At 41.7% G+C, this 21,221-nt stretch overlaps 1 protein-coding gene across 1 annotated transcript in view; it reads left to right on the forward strand.

The window, feature by feature from the left end:
* Positions 1 to 21,221, forward strand: part of SLC25A12 (solute carrier family 25 member 12) — a 113,378-nt gene that overhangs the window by 32,415 nt on the left and 59,742 nt on the right. Inside the window, exons 4-9 of the mRNA XM_075609078.1 lie at positions 185 to 300; positions 6,133 to 6,272; positions 7,686 to 7,832; positions 9,098 to 9,236; positions 11,000 to 11,093; positions 11,967 to 12,051. Of these exons, the coding sequence (XP_075465193.1) occupies positions 185 to 300; positions 6,133 to 6,272; positions 7,686 to 7,832; positions 9,098 to 9,236; positions 11,000 to 11,093; positions 11,967 to 12,051 (721 nt within the window). The remainder of the gene's footprint in view (positions 1 to 184; positions 301 to 6,132; positions 6,273 to 7,685; positions 7,833 to 9,097; positions 9,237 to 10,999; positions 11,094 to 11,966; positions 12,052 to 21,221) is intronic.

Genomic DNA, 21,221 nt, shown 5'->3' on the forward strand with positions numbered 1-21,221 from the left:
ATTCAAGTTCTTACATGAGATAACAAACTACTGTATGTATCAAGTAAAATGTGAATAACTGTGAACTGCAAAGATTGCAGTCTGGATAATAATACAGTAAATGTTTACAGAATGTGCCGCTTTGTTAACTCAAGGTCTGCACTAAATATTCCCTAACAAGGTGTATTTATGTTGTTATCCACAGGTTGATCTCCTTCCAAGAGTTTTTGGCGTTTGAGTCTGTTTTGTGCGCCCCTGATGCAATGTTCATTGTGGCTTATCAGTTATTCGATAAGAGTGGCACTGCAGAAGTTACATTTGGTAAGAACTTCATGATTTGTGAATTGAACATGCTGAAGGAAGTTGCCTTGTGAATTTACAATGAACAGTAGATTCCGTTAAAAAGTTGGCACATATAATAATATATCATGAGTGGTATAAATACTAACTTTTTTACCTGCAGGATTGATGTGGATTATGCTTTATTGATGGGTATTCAATACCCTTGAGATTGTCTTGTTTGTAATTTGGGAGGGTGTGAGGGAAAAATAACAGAAGTGGAAGAGGTTAGAGCCTCAGCACACACACTGCACTGTAACCAGCACCATGTGTATCTGACTGAGTTGCTGGGTGAGGACACAGAACGGTAGGTAGAAGAGGACAACACCATGGGCTCATCAGAGACAACCCAGAGATGTTGCTCAGTAGCTCCCTCAGTGCCTAAACCTGAAGTGCCATCTACGATTCAGGGGGAGGAAAAAGTAGTTCTATAATTGGCCAATAAAGGGCACTGTCAGACATGGTGTTTAACAGACTAAACATTACAGGAACCCATTTATATTGGGAGCTTCGGCCTTTCGGAATACATTTTTGCAGACTCTTCAGCCATCAGTTATTACCAGAGTTTGGAAAGTTTTAGCTTTAACGTCCTGTGTTGACTAATTGGTGTAGTTCTGTAAACTACCTTTTACTACCGGAAGACACCAATTGGCTTATTCAAGTGAATGAACTGAGATGTCTGCCGGTGCTAGAATGTGTTTTATGGCAAAGCATTGCTTTATATATCTGGCCCTAAATATCTTCACTATTTCTCAGTGCCATCAAAAAAGTGGATAGGCTGCTGCTGTTTTGCATTGCTTTTATTACGTGTAAGTAATGGGATCAGAGATGACACATATGAAACAGGTATTATGTAGTAACTTTGAGTAGTGGAGGAATCACCTGGAATTTCATGCAAATTATTTTACCTACTTATACCAAAATTCACCAAATGGCATTTGAAATGCTGGAAAGCTAAGCACATTACCAGATAAAGGAACAGAATAATATTTAGCATTCTCTACACTCATATTCTATTTATGTGTTTGTGATATTATATGACATGATGGATTTATACGCACTGTGCATACAACCAAATACTTGTTAACAAATATATTCTCTTTTTTAACCCCCAATAACAAATTATTTTTGTTTGCCAGTCAAATGAACTATCTTACTGTATGTCAGGTGAGTCACATCCAGTTCGATTTGCTATAATTTAACTATATGATCCAGTTTTTTTTAATAAGTTGAGGGTTGGAATAAGAACAAGTGACGTTTGTATTTTTAGAAGAGGGAATATAGCCAGAGATTAACTAGGGAAGAAGCTAATATACCAAGATTTCTTGTTTTTTAGATTGAACCCCTTTTCATTTGAATGGACCTGAATCCAATTAAGAACCCCACCGCAAAATAAACCAAGTTGTATATTGGGGTCTCCCAAATCACGTTACAAATGAGAACAACCTAAAAAAGTTAATATTAAAATAATAAAATAACTCTAAAAATGTTCACAGTGTCAATATCAGAACTATCATAGTGAAATGAAAGATAAAAGCTTAATACAAATAAGTGTACAATAACATCAAATTGAATGAGAGGCACAGAAATATTTTTCAATGCAAAGGGGCGTGCAAAATCCCAACCCCCCCCCCCAAAAAAAGACTATAAACACAATATAGTGTAGTATTTCATATAAATAGTGAGATTTTAAAGCAGGCTATATTTCTATGCCCTCATATATCTCAAAACAAAGTACGAGGTATTTCAAAGAATGGTGTGGATCTCAATAGGTATGGATTCTTGATCAATCTTCTGTATTATGGATGGATGGAATTCAGTCTTGGGAACCATAGAAGAGAAGTAGAAACACAAGTGCAGACTATCGAAATCCTTTATATGTAGTTAAAAAACATGAAATGCATTCACAGTGTGCAACTGTAATTAAAGCATCTATAGGTAACAAATAGGAGAGAGATCAGTCAGTCAGTCAAGGAGGTCAAGGTTTCTGTCGAGGGTCTCACCCGCCCACACCTCGGCGTTTGGAACCATTAGCGATCAGCTGCCGTCAGTCCCGGTATGCTCACTTACGGTTTCCGTTTTTGTCTTCCGTCTGACTCAACAAATGTCTCCTAGGCAGCTATGTCAGGACTCATATCCAGTACTGCCACTAGGACCATCTTATATCATCTCAGCTAACTAGAAACCTATTAGGTGCCATAATGATTAGCATATCATATAATAATGGTACATGACCAGTGGCAGACTTACCTTTTTGCCACCTGTAGGCTTGGGGGAGGCCCTCCTCCGCCACGTAACCGCGTCACTTGATGTCAGTTCGCCATGAGATCGCGAACTGCTCCAGAGAAGGTAAGACACACACACAAATTGCCTCCCCGCAAAAAATTGCCGCTCTAGGCTATAGCCTAGTCAGCCTTGTGGAAAATCTGACCCTGCGCATGACGCAACTTATTACATAAATTACTGACCAAAAATGAATCCTACTTTATATCTTAACTAAATCTTAAGCAACAAACAAGACAAATAATGACAATTGTGTCAATTTGAAACGGATAATATAAACATGAAAATCAGAAATGACAATATATAAACATTGATAATGTTCATAAACTAACATGACCCTCTACAAATAAACATACATGCCTATATAAATACATGGCATACAAGCAATTAAAAAAATGAATAATAATAGGAGACAAAAAGAGAGAAAAAAAACAATGTTTATATAATAAATGTAAAAGACCAATCATAAATAATGACTATACAGGCCTATAAGAGAGGAAACGAATTGTCTCTCAACATACATAACATCCCTAGCATAAGTCCCATGTATCCTTTAACAAAGTTACTACAGTATAATTGTTCTAAAAGATAAGTGAAGTATAACATCCTTGTTACGAGTTTACAAGCTGCTTCTCTCTAGGGTGATAGAATACATCCATAATACGGTATCTAAAAAGCAAGAGAAAGCATCAAATGTATGTAAATGTCTCTAAATCATAATATACTAATATAGCATATTCCTCATAAAAAATATAAAATAATTTGACCACATACCGGCAGTGATGGAGGCTGGTCCTTCTTCTCTTACCGTGCACCTCACAACTGGAACCAACTACCGGAGATTCTCTCAGCCACCACCACAAGTTCTTTCAAAACTAAAGCTGTCTCACATTTTAATCTGGTCTGTAACTGTTACATACGCCTATAATATATATTATCTCTTACTGTGCATGGAATGTCTTGTATATAATGTATAACTTTGCTCACTTAATGTAACAATGTATCTGTCATCATAACTCTGTGCCCAGGACATACTTGAAAACGAGAGGTAACTCTCAATGTATTACTTCCTGGTAAAACATGTTATCAATAAATAAGTGCCGCCAAATATTGCGGTGTCGGTGGGTGAGACTCTTGAGCGAGACCTAAACCTACTTGACTTACCAATACGTTTTCCCTACTGTCTGTTACCTACAGATGCCTTTCTTATACCTGTTGAGATCCACACCATTCTTTAAAGTGCCTTGTACCTTTTTGGGATATGTGAAAGCATAGGAAATAGTCTACCTCAACATCTCACTATATATATATGAAATAGTAAACTATTTTGTGGTTTGTATTCTTTATATGTTTGGTTGGGATTGTGCGCTCTCCTTCACCCAAGTAGGAAGACTGGTCAGACTGTGTGGTATAAGTTTTTATTGGGTTTAGCCAATAAAATGGGACAGTGCCGATTCCACACTACCGCATAGAAAGTCCTATTCAAGTCAACGGGAGTTTCTGTGATGTGGAGCTGAATCAGCACTGTCACACTTTATTGTATGTGTCTGTGAAAACTAAACGTACTTGTTCCAAGCATCAGTGAAAATAAACATCAAGGCGTATTCAATTAAAATGTTGTTATTATTATATTTTTCTTTGGTTCAGAACATCCGAATCACACTCATTCTGCTCCTTGGACTTTGCAATCTATGGCTGTTGCACTAATACAAACATTCTCCAAATGTTTGTGAATGTCACCTTCACTAAACTTGGTAGGCAAACTGTTGATTTTATTTCAGGATAATCAACTATGGGGGTAATTCTTTAAGCTCCAAAGCGCCTGTTCGGGGATTCTCTCCTCCAAAAACCCTGTTCAAGTCAATGGAGGTTTTCGTCCGGAAAAAAACCCCTGAATATCCACTTTGCAGTCGATAGAATTACCCACTATCAGCGCTATCGCCTTAATCTACATGGAAGATAGTTTGGGGCATATCAATTCTGTAAACTAATTAACAAATACGTGGTTTTCAAAAGGAAATGTTGAGGAGCCTATGTACTAAGATCATATTTGAATTTTTTCTCCTGCGTGTAAAGTAGTACCAACCTTCATAATATTTGTATTGTATGTGTGACGGTCGTTATGTGACCATACACACAATACATATTTTGTTTAAAATTAGGTTTGACTCATTGTTTCATGTTAAATACCTGCATGAAATAGAATGTAGTTGATACATAGCAACTTAATTCTGCACTAACAGTATAAAGGCTTGTTAGGGTTTACACTAGGTTTTTAACACTTAAGGTGCATATTGAGAAAAATAAGGTTAGTACATAGTCTGTCACAGACGATTGCAATTACATTTGAGATTTCCATGTGTCACATTTTCAACAAAAATATGATTTGCGACTCTTAGTACATAGCGCACCATATCATTCAAATGTAAACCATTTTCACATCTGTATGTTTAATTCTTTTGAACTGCAATCTAACTTTGATTGTGTAATTCGCCTAATCAATTTTTGGATTTATTATTCATGTGCATTATTTTTTTTTATCACTAGTAGTACAAATTAGGGGATTGTGCAGTTAATTTTTTTGACATTGCCATATTGATGAAATGAAATCAGCATTGCATGATTTAAGCGTTTTACGTCCGAATTCTTCTCTTAAAGTGTGTAGCAGATTATGTAAAAGGAACAGCGGACGTGTAATCCAATATCATCATACATGACTTATCCATTAAACTTCATTAGACTGGTCCCATCTAAATCCTCTTAAATGAAGAATTTTGGATTAAAGCGCTAATGGCACCTCTAAGTGGTTGAGTGGAGGGAGGAATATCGGTGTATCTTCCTTGACGGGTTCCATGGTAAACTCCCACTCCCCTTCATCAGAGAGGTTACAGGTCTTGAGTCCAGTCTTTCAACACACTTCGCAGTCATGTTTCAAACTACAGATGCCTCATGCCAACATTGGTCATACTATCATTAAATCCAAAATACAGCTGTATACTAAAATGCAGCTGTTGCATGAAACAACAAACTGTTAATAAGACTATATCAATATTTCAAATTTGGATACATGTCTTTACGATTTTAAGTCTGAAATGGGATTTTCCAACATACACCATTAGAATTGCAGTTCTTATTAATATTGCTGATCAGGATACCTCAATTCTTTAAATATCCTTGACAATTCTATTTGAATTCTGTCTTGTCCTGTTCCATTTGCCTCAGCACAGGAAACTGGAAAGGAACTGTTAGAGCTTGTTCTTAATTCATAGGGTAGTGCAAACCAAGGAATTAAAACTACCGAAAGAGCATATTTAAAAATGGTTTGTAGTTCAATAAAAAGAAAAACACACTGACAGGTGTAAGATGCTAAACACACAATGCTGGTTTTAATTAAATGGAATCTGTGGTATTATAATTCTGTAATTGATTGAGAATATGCATAATTGCTGCACTGAATGGCAGAACATGTGTTGTAGGCCATTCCTAGAGTGAAATAAAAATTTGATTCACTGATTTATTTTACATCCTAAGAAAATGTTAGGGACATCTTTGGACAGACCGTCATTCACCATCATATCCCTTTCAACTGGGACTGCGAATTTATTCGACTCCATTTTGGACACAACAGGAAGAAACAGCTTTCCTACTTGGAATTCACTGAGTTTTTACAGGTCAGTTATTTGTTTGCTAATGAACAAACACACATGTTTTGTTGGTTTACTTGAGGAAGACATTTATGAGGTTTTGAAAGCTCTGTACATTATGATTTAATCTATGAAGAAATGTAGTGTTGGTCCACTAAAGGTATCACAATATACAACAAATCTAAAAAAATTTCAGGACCAATATTTTTTTTTACATACAGTTCCCAGTGTTGGACTGGGGCATCTAGGGCCCACCAGAGAATACATTTGCAGGGTCCCTCTGCTACCTTCCATCTTTACATCAATGCAGAAGCAGTAAGAAGGCAGGGGGAATCTGAGACTCAGAATTTCCCTGGTTCCCCGGCAGGTCAGTCTGACCCTGAAGGTTTCTCAGGACACTTACATTTGTGTGATATGAGTTTACAGTGTTTATCAGGTGATGAAAACCATTTGCAGCAGAGTATACTAAAATTCTCACTAGCAGACAGTAATTATTTTGTTTTAGACCGACATACGTTGCTTGGATTCATGTATGTAGAATGTTCACATATGGCTTAAAGTTCTTGTAGTTGTATTGACCCAAAAGAAGTGTATCATTGTTGTATGTTGTTATACCTTTTAATGGACCAACATGGGATTTTTTAAATAAAGATAATTCTAATGTACAGATCTTTCAACTCCCCAGGTCTTTTCAACTCCACTGAGTGTTCTAAGTGTACAGTACAGTTGAAAAAGCACTTTACCGACATACTACACAAGCTAGGATTTAGGGGTACACTATACACAACAGAGAAAGAAGTGCATCAAATAAAAGACAACATCAGGAGAAATTAAGATCCTCCCACAAAGACCATATAGTCTTAAGTTACAAATGTTTTAACAGTGCCATGTGGCAAATGTACCTGTAATGTCAGAAAATTGTAATTGATTTGAAAGGAACAAAATGATTAAATACAAAGAAGAAACACTGAAGGATCCTTTGACAGCTTATGCGCAAAAACCATGTTGCATTTCTAACATATGTACTATATAATACGTAGTTATGTTAATCCATAAAAATGTAGCAAAATAATGTACTGGAAAGGTAACAAAAAAGAATCAGCTTTCCTTCAGCGTCTGTCTGGCTACCAGAATTGCATGATCCAAGTTGCACAAACATGTTTTCAGTACGTCACTACTTCACTTGCCAAAATGCTGGTTCTGTGAATTCCTTGCAATAAACATTGTTATGAGAAGCAATGGTTGCACATTTTGCACGAAGACCTGCTAACATTTGTTTACTGTTGTATTATTTATTTTACTGAAGGCTCTTTTCACTTTTTAAGAAGTGGGGTCATTCAGTCTCACATTTTGCAATATTTTTTAATAGGAAACTATGTAATGTATCTTAACAACTTTAATGCAAACCATAAACCACTGCGCCTCTTTTTGGGATTCCAGGAGCTGCAGCTGGAACATGCCCGACAGGCCTTTGCCCAGAAAGACAAAAGTAAAAGTGGAATGATTAGTGCGTTGGACTTCAGTGATATCATGGCCACTATCCGCTCACATATGCTTACTTCATTTGTAGAAGAAAACCTTGTTTCAGTAAGTTACAGCATGGATCAATACCCAAGTGTGTGTGCTAATATCTGTGATACCAAGAGTCATACTCAGATGTGGGAGCTTGTATGCATCCTTAGTGTAGTTGCATTTTGATTTGGATTTTAAGGGCATTATATACATAGGCAGAGCAGTTTCTAATAAAGCACTAAGGCTAGGTCCCCGGTGCCTGCTGCAGCGCACGCTATGGCGTGCACTGCAGGGACAAGAACCGCTCCTCAATGTTGCCGGGCCTGTTAGCTACCTTGGCCACCGTACTGCGCACCCAGGTTTTTCTGAAGACAGGAAAACTGTGTTCAGGACTTGCGACGGAGCGTTGGCCACGGCCCCCGGCGGTTCAGCCAATGAGGGCGAACTTGCCGGGTGACGTCATGGCTGTGCCTCCCCACCCCTCGTCTTTCCCCCTGCAGCTCTACACAGACAGAGAAACAGCGCTGCACGCGCTGCCAGCGTGACAGGCGCGCGTGTAGCGCCGACACCAGGGTCGAAACCGAAGAGACCAAGAGGCCTATGTTCGTTGCTCCAAAGTTGTCATTTGACAAACCGCATGGTTTAACAGCCAACACGCCCGCGGATGGTACTTCAAAGGGGAATGACCAGAGGTGGTGCGAACACCATCCCCAGTCTGACGTATGGGGTTTGCTCTCTAAGCCAAAGCCATATTTCAGGCTGTAAAGCTCAATACCAATATTGCTACCCTTAAGGTGGCAGGAAAAAAATGCCAGTGTTTAGAAGCGATTTGTGTAACGGAGGTACAAGAATTGGTACAAGTGCAATTTGGAGATTTTTTTGACAAACCAATCTGATAGAGCTGGAGTGAAACCATTTACAGAATAGCAACGTCTGCCAATTCGATGGGAAAAGGTTCTTTAGAAGCAGATTGACACACTTCCGAGCTACGAGAATATCCCCCAATACACTCATAACTGGAAACACTATAAAAAAAAAATTAAGCATTAAAAAATACATACACAAAAATCTCTATTATGAAACACCATAAACATCATAAAAAAGATTCTCGAGAAGTACGTTAAAAAGTAACAACCTAGAGCCAAAAATCGATGAATATATGCTTATAGCTAATATAGTTCTAAGTATTGTATTATTTATGAGTGCAGGACATTGTTGTTTGTTTTTCATTATACATGTATTTTTGTATGGTCTCAATTCTTTAATGTTGCCTCTTTGTACCCAGTAATTGTACCAATATACCATTTTTAGCATTCACATTTTGATCCCCTTTCCTCTAGGCTGCAGGTGGAAGCATTTCACACCAGGTTAGCTTCTCCTACTTCAATGCGTTTAATTCCTTGCTGAATAACATGGAACTTGTGCGAAAGATATACAGCACTTTGGCCGGCTCGAAAAAGGACTTGGAGATTACCAAAGGTACTGTAATGAGCTACGCGGTTCTGCTCACTGCTGAGTTACTGTAAGTGCACGCTCATGGTGGGGGCGTTGCTGTGTGTTTGCGCGCTTGCGTGGGCGCGCACTTTCGGGACTCTTACCTGATTTCCTATTGCAGTTCGTCAAGTGCCCGCGGCGCTGTAGCGCGTCAACGCTGCTACATTTAGGCCAGACAAGTCAATTTGTGATTTTGAGCTGCAGTCGTGTGATGTCAGCGTCACATGAGCTGGTTCAGCCAATGAGGGATGAACCCCCTGGAACACCCTGCGACGCGTTCGGCATGCCCCCCGCCACGCCCCTGATCGCCTCCCCAATCTTCTGCGGCCTAGTGCACACATTGCTGGGGCTGTAGGAGTGCGCGCGGTGGCGCGCATGGTAGCGTCCGCCCGCGCCCCCACCATTATTTTTTTTATATGTAGTGGGTGTATTTAAAAAAAAATGTTTTGGGGTTGGGTGTATTTTTTATATGTATTGGGGGGTGGAGTTTTTTTTGTATATGTATATGGGAAGGGGCAGAGTTTGGTATGTATTTAGGGGGGTGGCAAGGTTTTTTGGTATGGATTGAGTGAGTGGGGTAATTGATGGATGGTGGGGCTAGGGAGTGTAAGAGGGTGAGGGAGTGAGTGAGGAAAAGAGGGAGTAAGAGTGAGACGCAGGGGAGAGAAATACATGTGAGGCGGGGGGGCAGGGATTGAGTGAGAGTGGAGCAATTGATGGAAGGGGGGAGAGTGAGAGATGAGACGGAGGGGAGAGAAATACATGGGAAGAGGAAGGGAAATAGAGGGGGCTCGCGAGGTGTGAAATGAAGCTCGCATCACTGCCGGTAGGATGCCCAGTCAGAACTGTAGTCCTGGGCCCCAGGAAATCTGTCGGTGGCCCTGATGGAGGAAACAAAATGGCCACCGTTATCATCCAATAGGAAACTGTAGCTGATGACATTATGACTTCCTAATGTCCCTCGGGTCCCGTGAGATTTGGTGGCCATATTGTTTACCCGGGATGGAGATTTTAACCCAGTAACCATCTCGGCATGGGGTCCCAAGAGCGGAAAATGACACGGTTAAGCTACAGAGGACCCGCACTTCGAATAATGTAACAAAAAACAATCAAACAAAATTGTATAACTGGGATTGCTGCTTTAAGAATTGCTATAAACACTTTAGTGCCCCATAAATTGTAATATATCGCAGGAGTGCGCAAACTATTGGAGCTGCGCCCCCTCCTGCTTGCTCCCCCCCCCCCCCGGTGCTCGCGCCCCCCTTACTTCGTTTTCCAGCGTCAAATGACGCAGCAGGGTCATGTGACCCCGCAGTGTCTTTTGCTGCCGCGTTGCCATGGCGACGGGTCATGTGACATCACGTCACATGGTCCCGCGGAGTCACCACTCATCTAAATCCTGGTAAGTGAATTTCAAAGGCCTCTTGTGATCCCCCGGCATTTATATTAAATGCCTTGGGGAAGAGCGCAGGGCCTCTGCAACTGCCCGCGACCTCCCCCCCCCCCCCCCCCAGGAAAATCTCATGGGGCGCGCCCACCCAGTTTGCGCACCCCTGATATATCGGTTCTGCTTCTCATTCTGGGTGTTTGCTTTGCATTGTATTGCCAGTCTCTCTGGCAGGAGAGGGGTTCGAAAGAGACACAGAACCAGTATTCTGTATGTGTGAACATTTGCTTTATTTTTGTTACATGTGCTACTCAATACTAAGCAAATAGTGACACATTGCTATATTTTATTCTCCTAACAGAGGAGTTTGCCCACTCTGCAAACAAGTTTGGACAGATCACCCCACTGGAAACTGACATCCTCTTCCAGCTGTCAGATTTATTCAATGCTACCGGGTAACTAACTATATAATAAGTGCCTCTTATTCGTAATCCTGCTCTGAATGTAGCGTGATTATTGAATCACTAGGGTGTGTTGAGATGGCGACTTGGTCGAGCTTTAATTTTCAAACATATATCATGAATGGACTGACATTATTACTTAGAAAAGCCATTCCACCCACAATGTATTTTTGGGGGTACATCCATTGAGGCGTATGTGGGGAATTGTGTCTTGACTTATTTTTCTCCCCTCTAGTCCTCCCATGGCAGTATGACTTATCTTTAATACTCTTTGCTAACTTTGTTATAAATAATTGAGATGAGTAGGCTATACAGGCATCCCCCGCATTAACGTACGCAATGGGACCAGAGCATGTATGTAAAGTGAAAATATACTTAAAGTGAAGCACAACCTTTTTTCCACTTATGTATGCAATCGTCCTATACGTGCATAACTGATATGGTATTGCTGTTCAGGACGTGCTGACAGGCGCATGCGCGAGCTGCCTTTGGCCTATTGGGCAATATGTCCTTACTCGCGAGTGTACTTAAAGTGAGTGTCCTTAAACCGGGGTATGCCTGTATTGCTGTTAAAATGCAGCGCTGAAGGAGCCTGAGACAGGCAGATGTGGGAAGAGTACATCCTTTTCCATGTTCCTATGTGTATTTGGTTATTTTTCTGTTCTTAGCTGGGTGAAACAGGTATATTTTGGATGCCTTAGCAATAGTATAATTTGAAAATTAGGTGGGTCTAGTGCTTCTTAATCCAATGTCAATGTCTATGTTGCTATATTAGTAAGAACGTTTCTGTCTTCTACAAAGGCAGTTTCTACGTGTTCAAAGGCCATGTAGTCTAAACATGTTTTGTTTCTGTGTTTTTGCTTGGAGGCGTTTGACTTTGGCAGATATCGAGAGAATAGCACCACTAGAGGAAGGAGCCCTACCTTACAATCTGGCTGAACTTCAGAGACAGGTAGGTGGAAATTCACAACTATAATTGGCTAAAAATCATTGGGATGGAACTAAGTTTGTGACAGAACATTAATCCCCTTGTTCTGAGTAGGTCTGCAATACTTTGCAAGAAACGTCAGGGTTGGAGGAACAGAATCAACAATTTTGCTCTTATGAGTAATCAAACGGATTACATTTGTGCTTAGTGGCTTAGTATTAAGTGGCTTACACAAGCAATAAAAATAGGGTGCTTCCTAAAGAGTGTTCTACCTTCCCTCCTGAATGGGATGAAAACTTTAGGCTCAATTTTGCAGCAGGCTACTGCTTTACCCCCTCATTGTATCCATATAGGGGTAGCTATTCAGAAAAATACAAACATCTGAAATGTTGGTTTCTTCATAATGTTCCCTAGGCCTAATTTTGTTGTTGAGGAAGGCATTATTATTATTAACCTTTTCACTGATGGAGGTTCGGTGGCCACCAGACCGTCAGCATTTGCAGTCATGTGATCCCTGCAGGGGTGGTCACATGACCGCTTCTGCCCTCTGACTGATGTAAAATGGAGGGGGCTTCCATTTCGATCAGGCTAACCGCTCTGTTGGAATGACCTGTGCGATCATCCCCTAGAACAGAGGTTCCCAACTCCAGTCCTCAAAGACCACAAACAGTGCAGGCTGTCCTCACATTAACACAGGTGGGCCGATAATTTTGACTGAACCACCTGTGCTCAAGCAGGAGTATACTTAAAACCTGCACTTTTAGTGGTCCTTGAGAACTGGAGCTGGTAACCTCTGCCTTAGAAAACAAGCATTTTTGATATGACGTACCTGATACGTCAAGCTGGCCTCTGGCGTGCAAGGGCCCGTGCTGTACCAGGTAAGTCATCAGGGAACTCTAGAGGTTAATCTTATTATATTACAGTTTTGATGGTGCCAACATATTCCAGAGTGCAATACAATGTGGGAAGTAGTTCAATAACATTGTATAACAAAAAAGTACATATAAGTTGACAAACTGAGACAGTAGGAAGGCGGTCTCTGTGCTGTTGAAAGTAGGACAGGATCTTGCTACTATTATATAAGACCTGAATTCTTTTGAAAATAGAATCCGATTCTGACTGTTAACACTACGCAAGACTGACTAGGAAAACGGGATGTACAAGTAGCAAAGTATTAACAGCACCTCATTACGTTCAAAAGAGATACATTTAATAGGTCATTTCTGACTACAAGGAACGTGTGTGTATTGTTAGCTCCTAGGGTTAAAACGGACTTTATCGACATCCTCCATCCAGACAGTTTCTCCCCAGACGTAAGCACAGACTGAGTTTACAGACTACGGACCTTAGCTCTGCTTGTGCATTATCCAATAGTGACACGGAAGCTAGTGAAGATTTTACCGGTAAATAACGTGAACAGTCGCTTTTTTTTTAGGTATTGCAACTCAGTCAAGGAAGCCAGCCAACCCAATAACCAGAAATAACCAGAAAACCAGCCAGGTTCCAGGGAAATTAGTGTACAATTGATCTAGCTATAACATATCTGCTGCTGAGTATTCACTTTTGGCCAAAGGTCTTGATTGCAGAATACCAAATTGCCCTTGTTGTCCCATAGAACTCCAATAAAAAAAACAACCACAACGGCTACAGCTTTACTATAAATTTAAAAAAAAAGGATCCTTACCAGCTAACATACATAAGCATCCAAATGAAATTTAATCCAGTGCCAGCCATAGGCCTACATGTCTTGTGGGCACGTACACCACCTTCACACCATGAGGTTAGTCTCAAACCTATCTAGCTATCTAGGTAAAGGCATTGCAGCCACATCCCCATGCCCTTACTCGGACAGTACCCATAATAACCATGATGTATCATGTCTCTGGCAGGGACTTCCCTACACTGGGACGGCAAAAGGAAGGAAAATAAGAGACATAACGTACCAATTTGAAAGGGGTGGGATGTTCGAACAAGAGCTGATGCTCAGGCAGGAGCTGCCAATAAATAAGTGAAAGTTACACCACTACATCACTTCCATCAAACCCCACCCACCAAGGAACAAGCCTAACAAATCCCAAGAGGATTCAAACACAAACATACTGATAGAAATCATACCTTAACCACTTATGCTCCAAGGCATTCGTCACTGCAGTCTTCCCTTTTTCTTAAGCGTCCAACAAGCAGAACGTATTTTGTGACAACCACGATAAAATCTGTTAAAGGTGCCACAGACATCTTAAACTCAAAAGATTCTTTAAGAACAACGACACACCATCCAATATGAGAGTATCTGGATTCAAAAGCACATTTGATCCCCAATACAATAATATCTCTATTACAAACTTTATACAGATGGTCGGTGCAACCATCAAGTCTGAACTAAACACTAAGACCCCAAAATCTTCCCTAACTTAAAGGGACAAAGTGAACTAATGCCAGTAAAATGTTTAAGGGGCTACATCTTGGTGATTGTGTTTCCCCCGCCCCCCCCCCCCCCAAATGTGACACCTGTAAATATTTTGTAATCATTTGTAAAGTTTGTTTGTAAACATGGTGAGCTGAGATTTGGGAGGGTTTTTATTTCTTCTGGGTACTCCTTAGAGGCTAAGGCGCTCTTCCTGGCAGCAGCACGACCTGGGGGACTCCAGGCAGCGCGACGGGGAGGCGCAAGCATGACGTGATGCAGCTGGTTCGCCCTCGTTGGCTGAAGCGCCGCAGTGACGTGGCCAGAGCTCCGTCGCCACAAGAAAAGACAAAATCCTTGTCTTTGCAAAATGTGGTCGCGCATCACGCATTGTGTAGGACGCGCAAGCAGCTACTGGGACCGGCCCCATAGAGGGCCGTACCTTGTGTGCGCAGCGCACGCCGTCACGGCCACTGGGGACCTAGCCTTATTGTGTGACTGTTCAGCTAGTACTTGTACAAACAAAGCCCCTCTCTCCTGCCCCGCTCTATCTTTATGGCTCTCTGATAAGGACAGGGTGAAATAAAGGTCAAGAAAACACTTGATTGAAAAACACATCCCCATTCAGAGGCCCCTAAGAAATTCTACATCATTATTTAAAATAAATCGGAAAGCAGTCAAAACTAGATTTGTTTAGGGAAGTCAATTAGACTTAAATTCTTTACAAATTGTTGTTTTCTAGACAGCTATGACTATGTGGGATTGCATCTGTAACCAGGAATTAAACTAATGAACTACTAATCCAGGCCTGGATTGGCCTTTACCGACAGGCCTCAAACCAACTCAATGATTTATTGGGTTTGCCAACTACTACCAATAATTTATCAGGAATTTCTCCAAGGTGGTTGCACCCATTACGGCTCTTACTAAGAAAAGGGCGAAACCTAAGATATGGCCCTCTGAGGCTCTTCTGGCTTTCGAGAAGCTCAAGTCCGCCTTTTCATCCGCTGCTGTGCTGATCCATCCAGATCTTACGAAAACCTTCGTGCTTGAAGTGGACGCATCTGATGTGGCAACCGGAGACGTTTTCTCTCAAAGGAAGGATTTTCATGGGAAACTCCACCCATGTGCCTTCTTTCTTAAAATATAGTCTCTGCCGCAGAAAGAAATTATGATGTTGGGAATTGGGAACTTCTGACCATCAAAATGCCTCTAGAAGAATGGAGACATTTGCTTGAGGGGGCAACTTCTCCGATCACAATCCTTACAAATCACAAGACTCTGAACATGTCAGGCGAGGTGGGCTATCTTTTTTACTCGGTTCAACTTTGTCATCTCCTATGTTCCAGGATCCAAGAACATCAAAGCAGATGCTCTATCCAAGCAATTCTCTCCAGATGACACCAAGGAGATAGAGCAGGGTGCCGTCATTCCATCTTCTGCTCAGATCATCTCTGCAGTTTCATCCCACTTCTGCAACAGATTTCACAGGCCCAGGCAGAAGATCCCAGGTCAACGTCCACTCGTTTGTCCAAATTATTTGTCCCTCTCCAATTTTGAAGTCCGGTATTGCAATGGGGTCATAATTCCAAGATGGCTGGTCACCCGGGTGTCAGGAAGACATGTGATTTACTCAAACAAATCTTTTGGTGGCCAGAGATCCGCAAAGATGTGACAGACATTTTAGCAGCCTGCGTTATATGCGCCCAGACTTAGGTGCCGAGGACATTATGCTGTGGGCTGCTCCAACCCGTACCAGTTCCCACCCGTCCGTGGACCCACTTATCCATGTATTGTATCGTGGAACTGCCACCCTCCATCGGTGTGACTGGCCATACTGGTAGTAGTTGATCGCTTCACACATCAAGCCCATTTTGTTCCTCTCAGGAAGTTACCCACTGCTTCAGAACTTTTTGACATCTTTATTAAGGAGATATTTGGCCTTCATGGAGTCCCAATGGATATAGTCTCGGACAGCAGATCACAATTTGTCTCAAGATTTTGGAAGGCCTTCTGTCAAAGATTGGGCATCGCCCTTTATTTCTCTTCTTTGTACCACCCCCAGTTCAATGGACTCATGGAAAGGGCCAATCAGTCCTTAGAACAATTCCTGAGATGTTTTGTATCTGAACTACAGGACGACTGTGTAGATCTGCTCCCATGGGCCAAGTTTTCCCACAATTCTATGAAACACTAGAATCTCCGTTCTTTTGTACCTACGGGTACGACCCTGCTGCCCTTTCTCCTTCTAGTCCTCTCTCCGGAGTTCCCACAGTGGATGATAAAATCCAAGAACTCCAATTACTCTGGAAGAAGATCCTGGCCAATCTGACCAAAGCCACCCTCCAGCACATAACCCAGGTGGATAAACGTCGATGACCACCTACCCCGGGGGAGATCAAGTTTGGCTGGCTACAAAAAATGTCCGGCTGAAACTGCCTTCTTCCAAACTCATGCCTAAGTTCATTGGATCTTACAAAATCCTGAAACAGGTCAACCCGGTGGTGTTCAAACTGGAACTTTCGGATAGCTTAAGAATATCCCCAGTGTTCCATGTCTCCTTCCTCAAGCCGTTTGTCCAGAACACCTTCTCTTCTCCTATTCTCCCTCCTAGACCGTTCTTGGTGGATGGTCAGGAAGAATTTGAAGTACGCCATATACTGGATTCCCGGAGATCCTGTGGCGGGCTACAGTACCTGGTCGATTGTAAGGGTTATGGACCCGAAGTGAATTATTAGATCAAATACAAGGATGTCCATGCCCCCAACCTGGTCCGGGCGTTTCATCGGAAATTTCCTGCCAAACCGACCTAGATCGCCCGGAGGTCTCTCCTAAAGAGCGCGGTAATGTAAGGATTCTGCTCGATCTGTGCCGGGTTTTGCTGCCAGTTCAGGTTTTCCAGGTTGCCTGCCCTTTCTTCTCAATTTGACCATTTTGGTTACTGGCAGCCTGCTATATAAGGCTGCACTTCCTGGTGGAAGTTGCAGAGCAAGGTTCCAACATTTGCAGTTCCTTTTGTCTACGATGTCATGCTTTACCCTTGTGTTTGTTTGGATTTTCCTGTTGCTGATCCCGGACCGTGACCCAGACCTTGCTGCTTTCTGCCGGCCCTGACCCTTTGCCTGTTTACTGGACTTTGCACCACTGCCGCCTACCCTGACCTCCGCCTGTTTACTGGACTTTGCACTACTGCCGCCAGCCCTGACCTTCTGCCTGCTTAACAACTACGGATACTCTAACAGGACTCTGTCCCTGGGCTCTGATCGGTTTATTTGCATCCTTACCTCAGCCCTGCGGGTCCGCTTCCTGAATGGAGACGAGCACCGTCACACTTGATAAGGGACCAAGTGCCGACCAGAAAGCCGGTCATTCACATTAGTAAACTTCTTCACTTCACTATAGTGCAAGATCTGTGAGCACCTGATCTCGCTCTTCTACACATTCTCTTTTCTACACATTTGCTCTTCTACACATTCGCTCTAAACTTTAACATATATATACGACTAGTCCTGTGAGCTGATACAGTATGTTTGTCACAACAAAATATCAAATATGAGCTTTCTGTAAAATAAGTTCCTGTGCTGGAGATACAAATTAAACATATCCGTAGTTTACGATATACACTGTATTGAAAAAGAAATCCACGTACAGCATCGAATATCAATATTCAGGCGCAAAGTTGTTGTATTGTCACAACTCGCGCTGAAATATAACTGCACCAGGCAGCACCTACTGTATGTATTAATCTGAGTTGCGGCATTTTCAGGTATGTCCATGTATGTCCGCGACGAGGTGAGGGGTTTATGAAGCAAGTGTGGGGAGTTAGGGCGGAGTTACATTTGCATTATTGGTGCAGGTCTATGTATTAAGAAATGAGTGGCTTGCATTACTTTTCTTGACGTATTTCTGTGTTCGTTTTCTCTGTCACCTTAAAGATAGCATACGTCTTTCTTTAAAGTACAATACTATGGCATCATGGACCAATTCTACAACAGTAGGAAAACACTCAATAAATATCATGCGTTTCAGACACAAATGCCATTTTTTTAACGCAAATGCAACAGCACAGACTTCATACATAGACCCTACTGCAGAGGTTTTCAACCTTTTGTTGGTCAAGGACCTCTATAATTACACTGCAGAACCACAACCCTCTCTAAAGCGTGTCTGAGATCAGAGGCATTGTAAGGAACCCCAACCCTCTCTAATAGCGTGTCTGAGATCAGATGCATTGTAAGGAACTCCAACCCTCTCTAATAGCGTGTTGAGATCAGATGCATTGTATGGAACCCCAACCCTCTCTAATAGCCTGTGTCTGAGATCAAATGCATTGTATGGAACCCCAACCCTCTCTAATAGCGTGTCTGAGATTAGATGAATTGTATGGAACCCCAACCCTCTCTAATAGCATGTCTGAGATTAGATGCATTGTATGGAACCCCAAGCCTCTCTAATAGCGTGTCTGAGATTAGATTTGGTACAATTTTCAAATAACCTGAAAATTGCAAGGAACCCTTTAAAGATGCTTAAGCAAACCAAGGGTTCCTAGGAACCCCAGTTGAAAAACACTGCCCTTAGGTAATAAGGCATCGTTGGAGAAAAACTGGGACATTTTCATCCTGCATCAATGTATCCAAGTTCTTTGTTCCAATTGTTCCCCATTTGCTCCAGCTTGCACCTTGGGGAGTGTCAGTAAGACGTGCTTTGGAGGAGTTATATGGTGCACATATTGTAATGATCAAATTCTACAATTCTATGCACTATTATTTTTACTTTTACTTTGCGCAAAGCAATCCGCCTGATCAGAGGTGGAGCAAGTAACTATTTGCATCAGCCACAACTGTGCTCCAAAACGTGAAGCCGTGTGTGAAAACACACTTTTCTTTCTCTCCGTTGATGCATAGATCTCACAGTGTTACACTTATGAAACGGAGGAAAAAAACATATAATTTTCATTACTGTCGGAGAAGAACCTCTCACTGCGGCGCAGGGGATTCTAAGATATCCCTGTTTTGACGCAGCAAAATATAAAAAAAGGATGTCTGGGTGCAACATAAAAAGCTACAGTGATTGCAGAGCCACACTGAGTACAGATTTTTGAACCACTCTAAGTCCCGTGGGCTGCTCCTTTCGCTCCGAGCCGACTGCACATACCTGCCAGGCGCGTTCACTGCTTTATAAGTGCCGAGCACAGATGTTCAGGAAGTTAAGTTTCTTTCTTATTTGAAAATGACTCACAACCTGTCGCTCCGGGCTGGTTAATGTCACAACACAAAACCTCACAGGGCCCACCAACACAGGCGCATTTATTTGGGGAGAAATGGTATTTTCTGAGACTTTATTTCTTGATGTTCCATGCATTCTTTAGAGGGATAGAGGAAGGTCACACAAGAAAAGCAATGTTGATTATAGGTAGGATATAGGGTTTGCAGTGCCAGCAGCCGTAATGTTTAAATCATAGGGATGATAACTGGTCTGAAGTAGCCAATGGGTACAGCATTTTCCTAAGGAATTTCAACGTGTGACCTTTGTGTAGAAGAATTCAGTAGGTTAATATGACGTGTCATGTTTTGTTGCTGATATATTAGCTGGTTCCCCGGCAAAGTGAACCTGGTGGGTGTCCAGATTTTGGAAGGAGGAAGGGACACCGTGGTCAGAGCTCAGATGTGTTCAGGTTCTAACATTCTTTGAAAGTTATTTCAGGTATCACCTGTTACATTTTTTCATCTATGATATTCTTTATTATTTATGACATCACTTTTTTTTTTTTTTTACCTACAAAGGAAATACAACATACAGCCACACCAGAACTATAGGAAAAAAATATTTTAAGCAATAAATCTGCAAACACTTAAAATAGTTACTGGGTAAGCTTTAAAAAAAATCATTAAAATACCTGCCCGATATTTTTAAGCCCAGTTTTAACCTGATAAAGTGTATATTTATTATAGTCATCAGTTCAATTTAGTTCTGTGTAGGACTGCACCTTTCAGAGGTGTTTTGACATGTCAAGGAGAGAGTGACGGGATCATATTATTGATGACTGTGGGCCAATCTACGTTTTCCTTTTGTGAAAGTGGTTTATGAGGCACCTGTTGGGGAAGTAAGAAGGTGTCCAAGCACAGCAGAAAAGAGAAATTAGATTAACTAATGTCACAACTGTGATTTATAACACATCATCTTTGTGTTCAAACAGCAACCCCATTGTACGCCTCCACACCAATTTTCTTTTTTGTGGGGGAAGGGGTCGGAACCAGGTCTTTTAATGTAGACGACCCGGTGACTGGAATGCCCTACTCTTGTACAGCATTTCCTACATCATATAGGGAGAACGAGTGGGTGAGTAAATGCAATGACTCTGAAAACAGCCACACTGAGTGTGAAGCAGGGGAGTCTGGTTGAAATCCTGGTGTTGGCTCCTTGTGACCTTGGGAAAGTCACTTTTATCTACCTGTGCTTCAGGCACCAAACACATAGATTGTAAGCTCATCTGGGCAGGGACTCGTTCCTGCAAAAAGTATATGTACAGCGCTGCGTACAATGTCAGTGCTACACATGAAAAAACTATTATATATACATATAGAAAGACCTCACCGGGGAGGAGATAACAGCGGGCACGGCCGTGCAACAGATCACAGAGGCTGGGCTGAGCAAAAAATCTTTATTCTGTCATGGAGGTTTAAAAAGAGAGAGAGGGGAAAACACCCCCCCCCCCCGCACCTCTAACGCGTTTCAGCCGCCAAGGGCCTTTGACAAAGTGAGTTTATTCATTCATTTTATTATTCTTGGA

This window comes from Ascaphus truei, chromosome 7 (assembly GCF_040206685.1).
Source record: "Ascaphus truei isolate aAscTru1 chromosome 7, aAscTru1.hap1, whole genome shotgun sequence".
NCBI classification, from domain to species: Eukaryota; Metazoa; Chordata; class Amphibia; order Anura; family Ascaphidae; genus Ascaphus; species Ascaphus truei.